This window comes from Chaetura pelagica, unplaced genomic scaffold, assembly GCF_000747805.2.
Source record: "Chaetura pelagica isolate M959 unplaced genomic scaffold, ChaPel_1.0 scaffold101, whole genome shotgun sequence".
NCBI lineage: Eukaryota > Metazoa > Chordata > Aves > Apodiformes > Apodidae > Chaetura > Chaetura pelagica.
Window position 1 is genome coordinate 6,157,334 of NW_009952564.1, and position 20,280 is coordinate 6,177,613.

Here is a 20,280-nt window from a genome sequence, read left to right on the forward strand (position 1 = left end):
GGGGGGGAAATGATGCTGCTCTGCTGGTCCGTTCGTCTCCTGCCCGCCTTGTCAGCCCCGCAGCAGCACCCGAGACGTGGGCTGTGATAATCGTAGAAACACAGGCTCATGGAATGGGTTGGGTTGGAAGTGACCTTAAAAACCCTCTATTTCCAACCCCCCTGCATGGGCAGGGACACCTCCCACTAGACCAGGTTGCTCAGAGCCCCATCCAGCCTGGCCTTGAGCACTTCCAGGGAGGGGTCCTGTGTACACACCTGCAGGGAACCGGGATAACCCCCCTGCCTCAGCTCTTCCAGCCTGACACTCAGCCCAAGAAGCACCTTGCCAAATACGGCTGCTTCTCACAGACACAGCCCTTGCATCCCAATCCCATCCACACTCCCCACTTCAGTCCTTGTTGGAAAAGCCCCACAAAGAATATTAACTCTTCCTGCTGGACCTATGCTTAGGATCCCTGAGCTGTCAGATGTGGCCAGCCCATCTGACTAGCTTTCCCACTGCCTCACTGCTGGTAATATCACACACTTACCAGCTCAGCCTGAGGGTCTTTGCATCCCCCTTCAATCCCAGATGCACTCACATAACTACATGTTATTATCCAGCATTATCTGTGCACCCACATATTCCTGTCAGCCAGTGAGGCAGAACACAAGCATCTGTGCAACTTCTTCACCCTGGACGAAGGCAACAGAGCACTATGCTCATGCAAGGCTTCTTTCTCTGATTTGTTTTAAGAGCTGCTCCAGCAGGGCCAAAACTGCATTTTGGCAGATTTGCCCATTAGCTTTTTTATGCAGAGGAGCTGGGGGAGGTCCATTGCCTGTGCTGTGGCTGTGAAGAGAGGTTCCAACACAGCAGTTGTGATAGACAGTGTTTTGCAGAGCAGTAAGTCACAACTGATTATTCTTTGTGTCTGCTAAAGCTGGGTCTTCTGTTCTCCAGAGGTGCATGCTGGATCAGACTGACTGAAAGGAAAAGCTCTGGTAAAAAGCTCTGCAACTCACTAAGCTGGCTGGTAAATAAGACTTTACTCTGTAGGTATCATGTTCAAGAGAGCTATTCAGTGATGCTGCAACTGCTGGGAGGTGGCTTTGTATCTGTTGACTGATGCAGGGAGATAAAAAACCAATTAAATATATGGTAACAGATAAGGAGGTATTGATGGGCAGAGGCCTAGGCAACAAAGGGAAAGAATATACTTGTGATGAGAAAAGCAGCAGCAGACAATACTGGTAGCCAAAGGGCATCTAGTTCAGCTGAGGGAAGTGGTTAAGGCCAGGGAGGCAGATGTACAGGTTCTTCACAGAATCAGAGAAATGGTGGCAGGAGGAGACATCCAAAGTCTCTGATCCAACCTCTGGTTCAATCAGGTCACCACAATTTTTGCCAAACAAGTCTGGAAACCCTCCAAGAGTGGAGATACTGCCACCTTTCTGGGTACCTGTTCCAGTCCTGCATTTCATTTACAGCAAAAAAAATTAATAATTACAATAATGGGGAATCATAGAATGGTTTGTGTTGGAAGGCACCTTAGAGATCATCTAGTTCCAATCCTCCTGCATGGGCAGGGACACCTCCCACTAGACCAGGTTGCTCAAAGCTACATCCAAGCTGGACTTGAACACTTCCAGGGATGGAGCAGCCACAACTCCCCTGGGCAACCTGTGCCAGGGTCTCACCATCCTCACACTAAAGAATTTCTTCCTAATGTCTAACATAAATCTCCCCTCTTCCAGTTTAAAGCCATTCCCCCTTGTCCTCTTGCTACAAGCCCTCATAAAAAGTCCCTCCCCAGTTTTTCTGTAGCCCCTTCAGGTACTGGAAGGTCACTATGATGTCTTTCTGGAGCCTTCTCTTCTCCAGGCTGAACAGCCCCAACTCTCTCAGCCTGTCTTCATAGGGGAGCTGCTCCAGCCCTGGGAGCATCTTCACAGCTCTCATCTGGACTTTCTCTAATAGCTTGGTGTCCTTCTTCTGTTGGCTTCTCCAGAATTGGACACAGAACTCCAGGTGGGGTCTCACGAGAGCAGAGCAGAGGGGCAGAATTAACTCCCTCGACCTGCTGGCCACACTTCTTTTGATGCAGCTCAGGACACAGTTGGCTTTCTGGGCTGCAAGTGCACATCGCCGGCTCGTGTTAAGCTTCTCATCAACCAAATTCCCCAAGTCCTTCTCAGGGCTGTTCCCAGTGAATTCTCTGCCCAGTCTGTAACTGTGCTTGGGATTGCTCCAACCCAAGTGCAGAACCTTGCACTTGACCTTACGGAACTTCATGAGGTTGGCATGGGCCCACCCCATGAAGCCTGTTAAGGTCCCTCTGGATGCCCTCCCTTCCCTCCAGCGTGCCAACCATACAGTTTGTTGTCATCAGCAAACTTGATGAGGGTGCACTCAATCCCACGGTCCATGTCACCAACAAAGATGTTAAACAGCACCAATCCCAGTACTGACCCTTGAGGAACACCACTTGTCACTCATCTCCATTTGAACATTCACCACAACTCTTGGAGACTGACCATCCATTGTTGCTGAAATTCAGCCTGACCTTCTCAAGCTGCAACTTGTTGCTGTTGACCACTTGTTATATCTCTGGCTGCTATTGGGAATACTGGCTCCGTTATCATCAAAACTACCTTCCAGATATGGGCAGGAAAGAAATATGAGCTACTGATCTGCTATTATGCAAGCAATGGAAGTATGGTAGAATAACGGTTATTCCTAGCATTAAAATATTCTGCTGTTTAGAACTGATAGAAAGGAAGATTAAAATATTGCATTAGCATCACATGAATGATATTACAGGTTGTTTAGGTGAAACTCAGCAAATTAAAAAAGGCTTTTACGTGATGCAGCTTGAAGTCAGCTGTGGACCACTCAATTTCATAACTGCATATATAGGGGGAGGGTGAAAACTAAAAGAGATAAATCCCAGTAAGGACTACCCTGCCATGGGGAAACTAACTTCATAGTTATAATAATCTCTGATGATCACAATGGACCTCAGGCCTATGATTCTCAATATGACAGAAGACAGATTCCTACACAAACCATCAGTGAACCTACGAAAGATTTGCTAGCTGCAAACAGCCACTAAGTCATAGAGCAGGTGGTCATCAAAAATAGATTTTGGGCGTGTGATCAAAATTTCCTTACATATAAATTAAGTGGGATGCTAAATAAGGACTAGAGAAGCTAAATAAGAATTGTCTGTTCTATACATGAGGGTTTTGTTTCAAAACAAAAAATATCAAAGAGTTAAAACTCTTTAATATAGACTGTAGCAGCAGGGAAGGTGGATGTAAAAGAAGCCCAGAATTTCTGTGGGTGGCTATGGAACTTGCACCCCAATTAAATAATCAAAAAATCCCTCTGTATTTACCTAGCTGAAGAGACACAAAGTTATTAAAAACAGGTGAAGAGTAAGGACAGAGATCAACAAAGAAAATCCTTCTTCAAAAGTTTGTTGACAATAATGCAACATCAACATGGAAAATGGATTTTTAAAAGAAGATAAAGTTTTTCATAAAAGTAAATAGCTGAACCAGAAAGGAGAAAGTGGCTGTGCAAAGAGAATGGGGTAAAAAAAAAAAAGTAGTTGTTGATGACATGTAGCCTTAGTCTTAAATGAGGAAAATTATACTGAAGGTTGGAGCAGAGGAAAGGAGTATAGTGAATTTAAGGGTACAGGAATTACCACATCTGCTTCAAAAGGAAAGCAAACATTATTGTGATGAAACTAAGAAAACAAGCTAAGACATGGATTTTGTTGGATTTTTTTAAACCATAAGGATTTTTATTTTTAAGAAAGCAAAAAAAGAGTTACAGAGTTTTGCAAAATAATAAGCATTATTCAGATAAACTTCATCTTATTTGTGCTCACTCAGTTTTGGGAGCTGGAGGCCTGGCAAGGAATTTTTTCCTTCAACCTAGACTTATGATATGTGTCAGTAGGTGACTTATCCTTTCATCCCTTAAGACACACCATCTCTCCCATGTTACTCTAGAACACTGATTGGTAATGTCCAGTCCCTTCCTCAAGGAGAAGCATTTATCCAGAAAGTCTGCTGACAGCAAATTATGAGCGTACAGGAACATCTAAATGTGTGACCTTTTGGTGGTTTTATGGTGGTGCCTCAGCTCATGTGTCAACAATCCACTGGCTGAATACTCTAACCTAGAACGGAGGTTGTGCCATAGAATGAGGTACACTGCATAAATCATAATTCGAAATAGTCTGCATTTCACTGAGTTCATCTGGCTCCTCCAAATATCTTACTTTGTCAGTCAACATCAAATAAAATACAATAAACTCTCCATTCTCCTTATGTCTCTGCTTTCCTAAACATCACTCCTGTCCTCTTAGTGTGTCTGTTGAATTGAACTGTGTCCTCCTAAGTCATTTGCTGCTGCATCAGCTCCTCCACATCCCACTTCCCTTAATTTGTGTGCCCTTTTACCTTTCTCCACTTGCCTCTGCCCAGTGAGACCCATAATCAGGCAGGTCTCCTCTATCCAAGCCCTTTACCTTTCCTACTAACCATAGTTCTGTCCTCTTCTCTCAAGCCTTTTTGCCCTACTCTGATCTGTCTGATTTCCACAATGCCATCATTTCAGTCCCTATTCTTCCAATGAGAAGAAAAGCTGCAACACAGGCCAGCCTGGAGTGTGTGGAGTATTGCTCTTGCCCTTCACAAGAGCTGTTGGCAGCATGAATGAGATCAAAACTCTGACGATCCAGACTGCGGGATCTAAACTGAGAGCAGCCTCAATGCTTTGCTGGATTCGCATCCTATTTTCCAGTTCAGACCTCATCACAGCAAAAGAGGTATTTTGAAAAAGTCAGATGCTCAGATTCTTATAATTAAATCCCTCAAGCTGAAATTCAGGAAGAGTTTTAATTTTCCATTGGTCAAGCTATGAGCTTAAGCTAGGAGCTTAAGGACTTGTTGAACTCAAAGCATCTAATTTTGTGCTCACTAAGATAAACAAGGCAGGCAAATTCAATTCCTTGCAGCTCCCCAAATTTTCTACTGACTCTGCTAATTAGAAGGCCATCAACACTGAGCTAGCTTGGTGTGCATCTGCTGGTTAATTAAGCTGCAACCAACACCAGCCCACAGCTCTCCACTAGTGTTAAATGTGAGATAAAGAACAAAGTGACTACCAGCTGGCATTTGCCAGGTGTGTATGCATGGGTATAAGGAGGAGCTCCACTTCCCTGTACAGCTTTGCCTCTTCCATGGTCAAGTTCATAGAATCATAGAATCAATCATAGAATCATAGAATCACAGAAGATTGTGGGTTGGAATGGACCCTAAAGGCCATCTGATCCAACCCCCCTACAATAAACAGGGACATCTCACACTAGAACAGATTGTTCAGAGCCCCATCAAGCCTGACCCTGAATGTCTCCAGGCATGGGGCCTCTACCACCTCTCTCTAGGCAACCTGTTCCAGTGATCCACTACCCTCATATTAAATAACTTTTTCCTAATGTCCAACCTAAATTTACCCTTCTCTAGCTTGAAACCATTACCCCTTGTCCTATTGTTACATGCCCTAGTGAACAGGTCTTCCCCAGCTTTCTTAGAGGCTTCTTTCAGGTATTGGCAGGTCACTGTAAGGTCCCACAGAGTCTTCTGTTCTTCAGGCTGAACAATCCAAGCTCCCTCAACCTGTCTTCATAGGTGCTCCAGCCCTCTGATCATTTTCACTGCCCTCCTCTGGACATGCTCCAACAGGTCCACATCCTTCTTGTATTGGGGGCTCCACAGCTGGATGCAGTACTCTGGGTGAGGTCTCACCAGGGCATAGAGGGGCAGAATCACCTCTCTCTTTCCTTGCTGGCCACAATCTTCTTGATGCAGCCTGGGATGCAGTTGGCCTTCTTGGCTGCAATTTGCACATTGATGGCTCATGTCCAGCTTTTGATCCACTAGTACTCCAAGGTCTTATTCCACAGTGTTGCTCTCTATCATGTCTTTCCCCAGCCTGTATTCATGTCCCTGGTTGCCCCGGACCAGGTGCAGGACTCTGCACTTGGCCTTGTTGAACCTCATGGGTTTCACCTGGGCCCACTTCTCCAGCTTGCCCAGGTCCCTCTGGATGGCATCCCATTCCTCTGGTGCATCAACTGCACCACACAGATTGGTGTCATTGGCAAATTTGCCAAGGGTGCTCTCATTGCCACTGTCAATATAATTAATGAAGATACTAACCAACACTGGTCCCAGTACAGGACTAACCAGACTAACTTGAGGATGGCTGTGGATTTTCATCTTTCTAGAATCACAGAATAGTTGGTCTTGGGAGGGACCTTAAAGATCAGCTAGTTCCAACTCACCTCTATGGGCTCTCCCACTCAGACCCCCATCCAAGCTGGACTTGAACACTTCCAGGGATGGAGCAGCCACAACTCCCCTGGGCAACCTGTGCCAGGGTCTCACCATCCTCACACTAAAGAATTTCTTCCTAATGTCTAACATAAATCTCCCCTCTTCCAGTTTAAAGCCATTCCCCCTTGTCCTCTTGCTACAAGCCCTCATAAAAAGTCCCTCCACAGTTTTCCTGTAGCCCCTTCAGGTACTGGAAGGTCACCATGATGTCTTTCTGGAGCCTTCTCTTCTCCAGGCTGAACAGCCTCAGCTCTCTCAGCCTGTCTTCATAGGGGAGCTGCTCCAGCCCTGAGATCATCTTCACAGCTCTCATCTGGACTTGCTCTAATAGCTCGGTGTCCTTCTTCTGTTGGGTTTTCCAGAATTGGACACAGAACTCCAGGTGGGGTCTCACAAGAGCATATCAGAGGGGCCGAATTAGCTCCCTCGACCTGCTGGCCACACTTCTTTTGATGCAGCCCAGGACACAGTTGGGAAGATTACTTAACCAAATTTACAGTTTACAGAAATATATATTCACAGCAATCAACCTGTCTTTTCCCCTCTCCATGAAATAACAGCCAGTGTCTCTCCAGTGTACCCCACGGCAGTACCAGAAGGAAAATGACCCATTTTCCTAGATGTTGTATGTACACCCTGGCTGATCCCAAGAGGTAGAGGTTGCAAAATTCCTGTCTCCAACTCACACCCTGAACCCCCACATTTACAAAGGTTGCATCCTCCCTGCAGTCTGACTCAGGCAGCTCCTGCAGAGGGAAGAAGTAGGATCAATGGTAATAAGGTTGGAACTGAAGTCATGTGATCTCCAGGAACAGGAAGATACAAATACAAATTCCTGGAGGCCAGAAGCAGAATAGCAGTGGTGCTGGTGACACTGGCACTAAAGATAAAACAAACCCATCTAATCCCTAATATAAGGCACTATTTCAGAGCAGCTACACCAGCTTACAGCAGCTAAGTGGCTGATCAGGTGAGAGATGGTGCACAGGCAGAGCTTTTTAATGTCTTTTATTCCAGCCTTGAGCACTGACTTACTCTGCATCTTTGTTTCCCCCCCTCCCCAAATTATCAACAATTTTGGGTGGCTCCATTTTTAAGTACCCAGCATAGATACTGACACCAGTTTTTGGATATGCATTTGCAGCTACCATGGTCTGCAGCTACAGCAGGGGGTCAGCACCTTTCAAAATCAGGTACATGGTATGTGAAGGGTGAGGCCCTGATGTAGAGACCAGTTTAGGAAGCCTGACTCTTATGTTCTCACCTGTCAAATTCCCTGTGTAAAACAAAGCAATAATATTGGGTGCCTTATGTTATATGGAATGTTTTGAGGACAGGTGGACTTTTGTAAGCAACTTTAAAGGATGGCCAGTTTGTTTTTCATAAGCCACTGTGATCACTCAGCTCTAACTGCTCCTGGCCCAGCTTCGGTTCTCTGTGTTCATTTGCTTCAGTTTCCTTGGTATAAAAACTGGGATGCTACTTATGTTTTCTACAAGGTACCTGCACATGCAAGTTTATTCTCATGTGAAAAGCATTGCAAGACTTCCCAGAAAGCATCTCTAGGGACAGAAAACAGAATGGCACTAAGGAAAAAAAAAAAAGTAACTGCTGTTACTCCTGGGACCAACCCACTGCCTCCCCACCCCCACTCAGATAATATATGCTCCTGAGGGCATGTGTCTGGAGAAGAAAAAACATCATCTTTTGGTTAAAAATCTCATAGGGACCACTCAAGCTGCACATGTAGTCAAGGAAGAGCTGCACTCAGCACGGCTTTTGGTCACCAGGCAATTCATGCTTTTGATTACCAAGTTCTCAGCTCAGGTTCCATCAGCAACCTTTATAGGTAAGAGAGGGATCCTGCTTGCAGAGCCACCTCATCCAGATCTCCACTGTGACCAGCGATGGCAAGTGTGGTGTGTGTCCATCCACCCAGGCCTGTTTTCACCTGGCCACACCAGGTGAGGAGAACAGTGGTCCAGGCTAGCAGATGTCGCAGCTCCTACTGAGGCTCTTCTGCCCAAAACAGTGAGATGAAGGCCAGACCCCATGTTTTGAGCTCACACTTCTGGCTACAAGCTGAAAAAAGAAAGGGGTGTGAGTGGGTACTGCTGGGCTGTGCAGCGGCTGCAAGCTGTCAAATCAGTTTATGGCCATTTCAGAGGAATCCCACCCACCACCACAACTATGGCATTTCTAATTAGCACCTCTAGAATGTGTTTAAATAGTGTAATAAGACAGACACAGTTGGTAACATGCCTGCTTCCTCTCTTTTCTGGCCTGAACAAACACATTCTTTTTTTAAAATTAGTGTATTTATTAAATAAATAAATAAATAAACCAAATCCTAATCACTCTTCTGCTCTGTAAAAAAAATAAAAAGTTCTTATACGCCAGCTCACTTAACTGAAGCAAACATTATCATACCATCACTGAATGGGTTACTGACTGCCTTTCTTTTACAGAAAAGAAAAGTATTTCTTTGACACATTGATACAGTTGCTTACAACTACAATTTCCAATTTACAACTGCAAAACTGAGTAGGTAAGGCATTCTAAAAATTACTTCCAATATTCTTTGATGGTTTTAATAGATTTTTAAATAAAAAAAGAAAAAGTTATAAACTGAAAAGCATACAAAGGCAGTTGAGCCCCTAAAACTGTTGACTGCTTGGTTATTTGTCACAAAGGGCAAGTTTGTTTGGTTTGGTTCGGTTTGAATGCTCCCATGAGCTCAGCATTGTGCTTGTGCTCAACTAGGCACACTTGCTGAATCGGAGTCCTGAATTATGGTCTGTGGCTGCACAGTGAAGTCCTGAGTCCTCACTGGACTTCTAATTAATTCACTTAACTTTGGGGAGTCCTTTTCTTTTCCCCATTCAGAACAGATTATGAGTCCCTAGATCTTCCATGCAGGAAGGCAGCTACCTGTGCTCCTAAAGCATGGCTTTCCAGACAAAACTAAGGTGTTTCAGACCTAGTCAAGCTACATACATCAACTGTGCTTTTTTCTCTCGGAGACATGGTACAGGAATCATAGAATCATCATAGAATCACAGAATGGTTTGGGTTGGAAGGGACTTTGAAGATCATCTAGTTCCACTCCTCTATATGGGCAGGGACATCTCCCACTAGTCCAGGTTGCTCAGAGCCCCATCCAGCCTGGCCTTGAACAATTCCATGGAGGGGGCATCCATGGCCTCCCTGGGCAACCTGTTCCAGTGTCTCACCACCATGACACTAAAGAATTTCTTCCTAATTTCTAGCCCAAATCTCCCCTCTTCCAGTTTTAATCCATTATCCCTTCTCCTCTCACTACAGGCCCTTGGAAAAAGTCCCTCCCCAACTTCCCTGCAGCCCCTTCAGGTACTGAAATGGCAGCCTACCTTAAAGGTTGTGAAGATGCTCATTTCAAACAAGTTCCTTTTTGCTTTCTTCAGGATGCTGCATTAAGCAAGGAACAGAAACACAAACAAAAGCATGTGATATCAGTGAGCAGTGGATGAAGTTTTAGCAATTAATGCAGGGGAAAAAAAGAATGCAGGCTATTTCAAATGCAGCTGGAGAGAAGCCAGTTTTGTACGTAAAAAGGAGAGTTGGAAGCAACAATCTTTGCACCCAAATTCCCAAATCTTCTTCTCAAAGTCCCCAAAAGGAGCATAGCAGAAGGGAAGCAGGTTGTTCAGACCCTACTTTTAAAAGTAGAAACCAAAGTCTTTCGAGTCTCCTCTCGAGATTCACACATGCCCGTCAGCAGCACGGGGTCCATCTTGCGCTCCACCTGGTAAAAGGGACAATTCTTCAGGTGCTCCGACATGCTCACCACCTCGCTGTGCTGCCATTTGTGAACTGTGGAGAACAGGCTGCTGAACTGCCAGATCTAATATGGGAAAGGGAAGAGAAAATGGGAATGTTGGTAAAAACAGAAGACTTTTAAATATATATATATATGCTTATAGTGGGCTTATATTACTCATATTGGACTGGCTAGTGAACACTTGATTGTGCAGGGCTGGCACAACAAGTGGAAATGGCATCTGTATTGTTATGCACCTCATACTTGCTGGTTTTGCTGCTTTGTCATCACCTGCCATTTTTAAAGGGAAAGAATCCAGGACACCTGACCACCACCACACCTCTACAGAAAACTCCATCACATGTACAATGTGATCCAAGATGATTATAAAGCAGAATGACTACAGAATGCTTGTATGATATATATCTCAAATATACCTGACTTCAGAAAGACCTTCTGTGAGCAACTTCAAAGTAATTAACATTACACCACTGTTGTTATTCACCCCACCCCAGAACAAACCTGGGAAATCTAATGTTGAAGTTATTCCCAGAGGACATACAAGTTCATAAAAAAGAGACATGTGCAGTTTAAAATTTCATATCACAGTGGTATCATGTGCTGTGTAGTGATATACTAGCATGTACTGCTAAGACTGTGATTAAGTCACTTTAATATTTTGCTGTATACCATTAGATCAAATTAATTTTTTAAGTCACAGTATATTTCTTCTCCCTAAAAATGTTCCTTCCTGTGGAAGAAGGACAATATGTGGGTGGGCTACACTTAACGTTACCTGACCCTGTCCTAGTCCTAAGTAATCATGGCTATTATACACATTAGTCAAGAAATTCAGAATAATTACAAACATAATTACAAAGCAGTCTGTGCATTAAAAACAAGATTCCTGGATGGTCAGCACAGAAAGGTAACATGAAAAGAAAGTCTTTAAATTCAATGCTGCTGGTTTGAAATTGCACTACAGTAACTGAAATTAATTGCTATATGATTGCTCAGGTCGAATTTCTTCCTTTTACTAAAGGAAGTTACATCCTCCAGTAATTTATTTCAGTAGCTAATTCAACCTGCAGCCACTAAACTTTGTTACACAGATTTTGAATTCACAACTCATCATGTTTTCTCTTCATAAAGAGTACTTTTTCTTAATAAAGAGTCATAAACTGCTAAGCTTTCATTGGATAAGAATTGATAGGTGGAGATCTTCAAGGGATCTGTCTGAAAGACAGGTCACAAATAATCTCTGGGCATCTTCCCTGGATCTCTAAATTATTTGTTCCTAGATGTCTGTCCTGTTTGCTTGGTCATGCTGGAGTCTCTAATGTTATTGTTTCAAAAAGTTTTATGTTAGAGCAGCTGCAAGACTAGAAGAAAACCCTATAATAACTATTGTTCAACTAGGCCTTAAACTGACCTGTTTCCATATTTCTCTCAGACTACATAAACAGCCAATAAGGGGGGTAATTTTCCAGCAGAAGCAGTGAGAGACCAGCTTTGCAGAAGGCTTTCTATCTCAATGCTGCTCCCTCAGGTGCTCACCACCCAGAGTCAGACGCTTATGGCAATCTGGTGAACTAATCATGAAAGCCCTCAGAGGCTGATGTGAATGCCTGAGCTCCTTTCAGAGCCACATCTCCTCATTCTTTACCCTTTTGGAATTCTAAAGCATGTTTTAGTTTTGACTACCCTAGTTTGGCTTGGAAAGAGCAAAAAAAGTATGAACTTCAAGTTTGGGGGATTGGATCTAGATTATCTTTAAGGTCCCTTCCAGCCCAAACCATTCTATGATGCTATAATTCTATGATTCTTCAAAAATCCATGTGCAATCTTTAAATATCAGGAATTTTCAGTTCCCAGTGCCTAAAAATGGTGTCTATGCAAATAGGTTACCCAAGACATGCTTGGGTGGGGACTTCCAGCTAGTTAGATGGTGTCCATTTACACCTTCCTACCTGTGCTAGATGTACTGCATTTTACAGCCCTGTCCTGACAGTTGTGCTGCAAATTCACAACCTTATGAACCTTCTCCACATCTGCATATTTATTAGCAGCATTGCCTTGCCACATTTGTGTTCTGAACCCACATCTGTCCTTCTCCCAGTGTCACTTGCCTTTTTGCGAGCTTTCCACGAAGTACCACCATGGGAATATCTCTTTTTCTCCCAGACCAACAGGACCATTCCCCTTTCTTGAAGAAGAGTGGCACAGATGTCCCTCATCAGCACTGACACTTGTGACAGCTGAGATAAACTGAAGCTGTCCAGGAACCCCGCAATGTACTTGAGCACTTCCACTGGGAGGCTGCTCAGCGAGTCCTTATTTCTCCTTTGATTAGCCACTGTGGAATTGCCCTTCCCTGATTCGGCAAGGCGGGTGTCCACCTCTGGCTTAATAGCAAATGTCTGGAGAGGCTTGCTGTATATAACCTTGGCCTTAACTCCATCAGGGCAGAAGTGATTTTGAACAAAAGTACATCCCAAGTAGGCCAGTGGGCAGCGATGCTGGAACCATCCATCGAGACATGACTGGATATCAGCATGCACATTCCTGAAGTGGGATGGGAACTCATCCCTCCTGAAGAAATGACTGCAAGTGAATGTGAAAGCTGAACTGCTTTTGTTGTGTCTTCTGGTTACACAATCAGTGTAGAGCTCCACATGGAGTTCAGGTGGGCTTTTTTCATCCAGAATATCTGCTAGAACAGCATTGGAGGAGAAGGGCTCCAGAGAAAAGTTGTATGTCTGTGTTGCAAAATCCACAAAGAGTCCATCAATACCTCTTGTTTCAGAGATCTCATGGCCTTTCAGCTCTTTTTCCAGTGCACACAGGAGTGTGGCTTTAACTATATTTGTCTTAGGTAGTTCTTCTAGGTTTATTCCCAGTTCTGAGGTATCCACTGACTTGTCTGAAGTTGGCATCTTGTGGCCAAGTGCATCTCCTAGTCGTGCTCTTTTGCCACAGTAACTAACTGGCACTTTAAAGGTATAGACAGTCTTCACCTCCTGAGCTTCCAAGTTCCCATAGACAAAGTCTTTCTCTCTGGGAGTACAAGCAGCTAGCTGGCCAAAGCGGATAAGCATTCCTCCATGATGTACCAGATACATGTTGTAATCACCTACACCAACCTCCTTCTTCAGCCTCTCCAGGACTCCTTCTTGCCAGGGAGCCAGTCCTGTCATTTCTGTATTTGGTGTTACTCGTTCAGACTTTTGGTCCTTTGCTTGCTCTGCACCATCAGGTACTTCCTTTGCCTTCTCCATGGAGCTACCAGCATGGGGGGCCGATGCTCTTTTCTTGGAAGTCTCCTCTATCTTTTTTCCTGTGCTGGCTGCTGAGCCTGTTACCTGGCAGGCCAGGAGCTCTTTGCTGAAAATGTTTTCCCACGTTTTGTAACTCCCCAGATCCATCCCTTCTTTGTCCTTTGCCAGATCCTCTCGCTCACATTGGCTGAGCTCAGTCAACTGGTCATGGCCCTCTTGGGAACCACAGGCTACTCCTCCCACAGCCCCTTCTTCCCCACCCATGGCTTCATCCATTAGCTCTTCTACTTCATCCTTTTTCCTCCACTCTGGAAAGAAGTTGGCTATTTTCAAAGTCCTGAAAAGTAACTTCTGGTCTCTGAGCGCCAAGGCTGTGTCCAAACACTCTTCATTCAGGGTCTCCTTCATAATGTTCTTGTGGAGGGTTGTGTCTGAATCTATGTTTGGCCAGCGATTCCACTCCATCGAGCAGCAGACAACACTGGCCGGACAGACCTGGAGGTGTTTTGCCAGTTTAAAGCGGGCCATAGAAAAAGGGCAGCCATAGGCTGAGTTGAGGCAGGAGACCTGCTCTAAGGGACAGAGCAACTGGTGCTCCTCCTTCTTGCACATGTGGAAGGTGGCCCCGCAGTGGAAGTGGCAGGGGGGCACCATGCAGGAGATGGAGGGCTCAATGGGTGCACGACAGTGCCGGTTGAAACATCTCTCACAGTGGCTGTGCTGCCCAGGGCGAGCTTTCTGAGCCCGGTGCTGTGTGTAGCAGAGAACCATGCAGGAGATGGAGGGCTCAATGGGTGCACGACAGTGCCGGTTGAAACATCTCTCACAGTGGCTGTGCTGCCCAGGGCGAGCTTTCTGAGCCCGGTGCTGTGTGTAGCAGAGACAAGAAGACAAGAATTATTGCCCTAAGGAGCGAGGCTGGCCACAGGTCCTCTGTGCCCCTGCTTAGTTTCTACACTTGAGGTGCTGACATGCACTTCTAGAGGGCACAAGGGTGTGGGCAAATGGCAGCCACCTGTCAGCATCGATCCCTGCAGGACAGCACGGCCTGAAGAGAACCCATATAGATAAGGTCCTACTTGTTAGCCCAGCAGAGGCAGACAGGGTTTGGGAGCCAGCTCTTTTCTGCCTCAACATGTACAGTGGTTCTATCTACACCAAGCTGCTAAAATCAAGTCACCATGAAGGATCTTCCTGCTTCCCCAGTGCTGTATAAGTAGGGAAGATGACGTTTCTTTTCCTTTCTAAAAAAAATATCTGGTCATTTGGCCTGCATGTTTTGTCATGTCCCCAGAAAGATATGAATGTTGCAAAAATTACCCTTCCTTTGCTCTACACCAGCAAGGTTGAGAGTGAGGATTACTTTCGTGATCCTAGTTCCATGTGTGGAAAACAGCCTTGGTAAAGTCTAATTTGTCTGGTCTTTTTACTCTGCTTTTCTAATTTACCCTTGCACTCTTAGATGATGCCTGCATGTCATGGAGCAGAGACTGCTGGGCTGCCCAGGGAAGTTGTGGATGTCCCATCCCTGGAAGTGTTTGAGGCCGGGTTGGGTGGGGCTCTGAGCAACCTGGTCTAGTGAGAGGCATCCCTGCCTATCACAGAGGGGCTGGATCTAGATGTCTTGAAGGTCCCTTCCAACCCAAACCATTCTGGATTCTGTGATTCTGTGACTTTCCTTCAGGTAGGTTATTTGCTACATGTACTTGCAGATGTCAAAACTTGGAATAATGTGATGCCTCAGTCTGCATTTTGCAGAGAAGTTCCAGAGCACAGTGGAGGCTTGTTGCAAGCTCACCCAGATAAATAAGTTTTTTTGTCACCTTTTTTTACAAAGTGCCTTTCACTTTTCTTCCTCTGGCTGTCACCTGTGAATACTGCGTAGATAGGCACAAGGACATGAGGGCAGGTGTGTTTTTTCTCGTGCCTTACTCAGCACTACAGTGTGTGGTTAGGGCAGAAGAGGAGCAACAATGGTCTAACACCAACAGAGATTTTTTCCTTTCTGTGACAGTGCAGGGCAGAAGCCAGCTTCAGCATGCCTTTTTTTTCATGATGTCTCTTTGAGAATGAATTCACTTTTCTTCCTTTTGGATTTGTTTTAGAGCATGATCCTAAAAAAACAGTCACCACTCCTCTCTTTCCGTTCATCCTATGTACTTCTGCAAGTCAGTGCCAAACACCAGCCACACACATAATCAAATAGGTGATCCTGAGCTGATCATATTTTGGATTCGGTTTACTGAAGGTGTTTGTGACACCATAGGGGACCAGAAAATAGAGGAAGAGGTCCCAGGCAATAAGTAATAAACAATACCAGTCTCCTTTTCATAAATTAAGCTGCCACCAGGCAGCTCCATGAATGTAACATTTTACAACCAACAGACTGGATTAAAAGAAAAACTGAAGTTGGTAAACCAAATGTTTCAGAAAATTCAACCAGCTTTATTATACAAACAGGTTAAATGTTTTCTTAAGGAAGACTGCATTTCTGTTCTCACACATCCATATGAATCTGGTTTAAAATTACATATAATATTTTCCTCTCCTCCTCTTAAAAACCTTTGGTATAAAAAGGATACACAATTTTCCTGAGGTCCAACAACAACAAGCAGTACAAGAAAATGATCCTGCCTAAAAATGGGAAAGTAGAAGCATATAGTTTGACAACAAGTAAATGGAGATTATGATTAGCATGAAATGTGCTTTCTGTTATAAAAAATACCAGAATATAGGAAATTACATTCTGGGTCAGACCAGTGGTCCACCTAGCCTGGCAGTCATCTTCAACAATGTCTGTAAGAGATGCTGTTCAGGTGAAAGGTGTAGGACCTCCTGTGGTCCTTTCCCCTCCTACACAGTTGAATTAGGGAACCAGAGTCTGCTCAGTCACCACTTGGAGCTACTTTCCTGGATGCCTTCAGATGGTGCCAGTAACTTGGCCCAAGAGCTGCTGCAAGCAGAAAACTCCCAGCCTTGCACTTTCCGCTCTTTGCTGTAGAGGCTGCACTCCAGCTTGGTTCAGCCCACTCAGAATCTTTGTGGAAGGGAAAAAGCTAACTATAAGGAGGAAATAAGAGCTCTGTTTCCAAACAGGACCCAGGGCACTTTTTATTTTTTGGTGAAAATGAGGAAAATATTTTTGACAAGTCTTCCCACCACACTTTCTATACAGTAGGAACTACCATAGGCCCAGCAGATTCTCATTTGGCTCTGGGGAAAAAAAATTAGACATTGTTAGTAAAACAATTTAGACTTTGGGGTTATTTTCTAAGGTTAAAGAAAATATTGTAGTGTCATTTACCTAAGTGGTAGTGATTTTGAAACCTCAGGATTTAGTGGCCAGGCCCTAAGGAGAACTGTGCTGCAGAGGAAGCAGGCTAAGGTTCAAGGGTTAGAGATGCTGTGCAAAGCTGCTTCCCCTCTCTTTCTTGAAGGCATCGTCTTAACTTCTTGTCTTTCACACCCCAGCAATGGAAGTCACAAACAATGCTGGAGAAGGAAAGATGTCTGGGGAAAGACAATGCTTGTGGGTTCCTGCAGTCACAAAAGATCCCACACTCATGCTGGAATTTGAGGTGCATTAATTGCTTAACACATCTTCGCTCCATCCTTTGCAACTTCCAATGCTGACTAATACCTGGTTTTACCTCTTAGTAAATCCCATTCCCCCTTGGTCCTGCAAGGTAAAAAAATACATCCTTGGTGGTCTCTTTAGGCAGGGACAAACTTACACTCTGAAGTAGAAACCCCAGACACCTTCACCTTTGTTTGCATGAAAAAAGCTTGAGACAGCAATGCAGAAAAATAATATTTCAAGGCTACCCATTATAACATTCTCTGGTCTGTCTTTGGAAGCACCAGCTTCTGCACAGGGGTAACACCAGAGTGCTGGCCAGAGTGGACCCAGCCATATCCAGCCCTTAAATGAGTGTGATTTAGGGTGGCATCTCTCCTTCTTTAGGCTGTTTAGCTACATCTACTTTCATGTGGCTCAGAGAAGGAGATACAGATGGATTTATTTCACATTGGCAGCATCCTTGCTGCTCTCATTCTTGCAGCATTTTGCTGCAAGTATAATCTCTAAAAATAGTCCCAGCTATGACTTGCATAAGGTCAGAGGAAGACTGGGTACATTACACTGCAACACAAACATGAATGTGTGAACAATACTTTCCACTGCAGAAGTAATTCTCAGAGAGAAATAATTGTTAAACAAAAATACATTGGAGGCACAGGGCTCATGGTTCTCCAAAAACACAGAAAGAGCTGATTGCAAACTTTCTTGAGAGGAGGTTGTTTTCACACTTGTATGCTGAAATGAACCCCATCTGAACCACATACAGGAAAGAAAATACATGCTTTGTTTATCAAAAGCGACAGATCCAGAATCAGTCTTCCTGATTATTCAAGTATTTTTCAGTTGAGTTTGCTGTATCTCTAACTTATAAATGCTATTCTTTTCAGAGAAATTATTTCCATACCTCTCTTCTCATTGTCAAATCTGTGAAGCTAGAGGACAGGAGGAAGGGATAGAGAATTTTTCTGGTATTTATCAAGGTTTGAATGCTTCTTCCATCCTGACATGCTGGTAATGAGGAACTTCGTATTTTAACTGATGATCTAGTTAGCTCTGTGCTTTACATGCTGGTATTACTGCCACTACATAAACTACAACTTCCAAAACTCTGAGCAGAAAGTTTACAAATTCTTGCCACAGTATGTTTGATACAGAACATCCAGAGGCAGGTGAAGTTATTTTCACAGAATCACAGAATCCTGGGGGTTGGAAGGGACCTCGAAAGATCATCCAGTCCAAACCCCCGGCCAAAGCAGGTTCACCCAGAGCACATCACACAGGAACGTGTCCAAGTGGGTTTTGAATGTCTCCAGTGAAGGAGACTCCACAACCTCTCTGGGCAGCCTGTTCCAGTGCTCTGTCACTCTCACAGGAAAGAAGTTTTTTCTGATATTCACATGGAACCTCCTATGTTCCAGTTTGCACCCATTCCCCCTTTTCCTATCACTGGTCATCACTGAAAAAAGCCTGGCTCCATCCTCCTGACACTCACCCTTAACATATTTGTAAACATTGATGAGGTCACCCCTCAGTCTCCTTTTCTCCAAGCTAAAGAGACCCAGCTCCCTCAGCCTTTCCTCATCAGGGAGATGTTCCTCTCCCTTAATCATCTTTGTGGCTCTGCACTGGACTCTTTCAAGCAGTTCCCTGTCCTTCTTGAACTGAGGGGCCCAGAATTGGACACAATATTCCAGATGCAGCCTCACCAAGGCAGAATAGAGGGGGAGGAGAACCTTCCTTGACTGACTAACCACATCCTTTCTAATGCACCCCAGGATGCCATTGGCCTTCTTGGCCACAAGGGCACATTGCTGGCTCATGGTCATCCTCCTGTCCACCAGGACTCCCAGGTCCCTTTCTCCTACACTGCTCTCCAGCAGGTCAGCCCCCAACCTGTACTGGTACCTGGGGTTGTTCTTCCCCAGATGCAAGACTCTACACTTGCCCTTGTTGAATCTCATCAAGTTTCTCCCTGCCCAACTCTCCAGCCTGTCTAGGTTTTGCTTCTGGTGTGTCAGCCAGATATGTCAGGTGATGAAACATTTCTCTAAACCTGTACATTTCCTGTTTTCCTGCAACTTGCAAAATTTCCTAAGAGCTGGGTTAGAAAAAAATATCAAACCAGAAATGATTCCTTGAATCATGTTCAAGCTACTGTGGAATGAAAGGATGTAAATTACAGTCCACTGGCTGTCCACTTTGGTAAATCTTTATTTTTAGACCCTACTGACAGCAAATCAAGTAAGGCTTAAAAATATACAGCTGCTATTTTAACTGCAGATATGTCTGTGTCTGGAGCAGATCTGTTCAGTTAAAATAACTTACAGTTTATAAAGCAATTACAATTTATTTTCCGTAAAGGTATATTTATTACGGCCACAGACAGTGAGCCAAAACCAATACAACTGTCTCCTTATTTGCTATTTGCTATATGTGACTGACCACGTGACATACTAAGATTATACATAATATCTGAGCTCTTTGCACAGAATCAAGGGATGATTCTCATTTAGAAGAAACATCAAGAAAGGCCACCCAAAACCCCAGATAATTACCTTCAGTAATGCCTCTGGGATTAGATTGCAAATGAACATGAACAAATCTTTCTAAGTTTTACAACACGATAAGGAAAGTCTGTGTCCAAAGGCTGGAGCAAAGAGTGTTAAAGTTTATATATAATGTTACAACAGAAATACATTTTCAAGAAATGTGAATACTTCTGGTGAAGTGTATAGAGCAGATAGGAGATATTATCTATTTTTATTTTAATTCTCCTTACCCAGTATATGTTGTTTATCTCATTTTTCTCATAATACTTAAATCCTGGGGTGAATATTGAGTTACTAATTTCCTTACAGGATTTTTCAATATATTTACTCTCTTAGTAGCAGAGTGGCTCATAGGTGAAAATGAATTTATCTTTGCAGTACTAGAGGTGCACTTGAAGTCAAAAGATACTGGCACTTCTGTCTGGTAGATGTAGAATTAAAAGTATAGAAAGAGGAAAATAAAGAGAATTAAATATAACACTTCATATAAATAAAACAAAAGATTTACACTACACATGAAAATGATCAGGTTCTGATGTTTCAACTGAAGTTCCATGCACACAAAAATCCTGGCAGAGCCAACTACAGAATCACATTTTCTAGGAAAGCACCTAGGTCAAATCAAAGATTTTCTTTTCATGAAGTGCTCTTCCTCCTTCACCAGCTTCTTTTAGAA

At 44.0% G+C, this 20,280-nt stretch overlaps 1 protein-coding gene across 1 annotated transcript in view; it reads right to left on the reverse strand.

Annotated features, from left to right (window-relative positions):
• Positions 1–10,083: 10,083 nt before the first annotated feature.
• The window catches only part of FBXO40 (F-box protein 40), a 16,636-nt gene continuing 6,439 nt past the window's right edge, over positions 10,084–20,280 (reverse strand). The window contains 2 exon segments of the mRNA XM_009993409.1: positions 10,084–10,281; positions 12,327–14,225. Coding sequence (XP_009991711.1) covers positions 10,084–10,281; positions 12,327–14,225 — 2,097 coding nt within the window.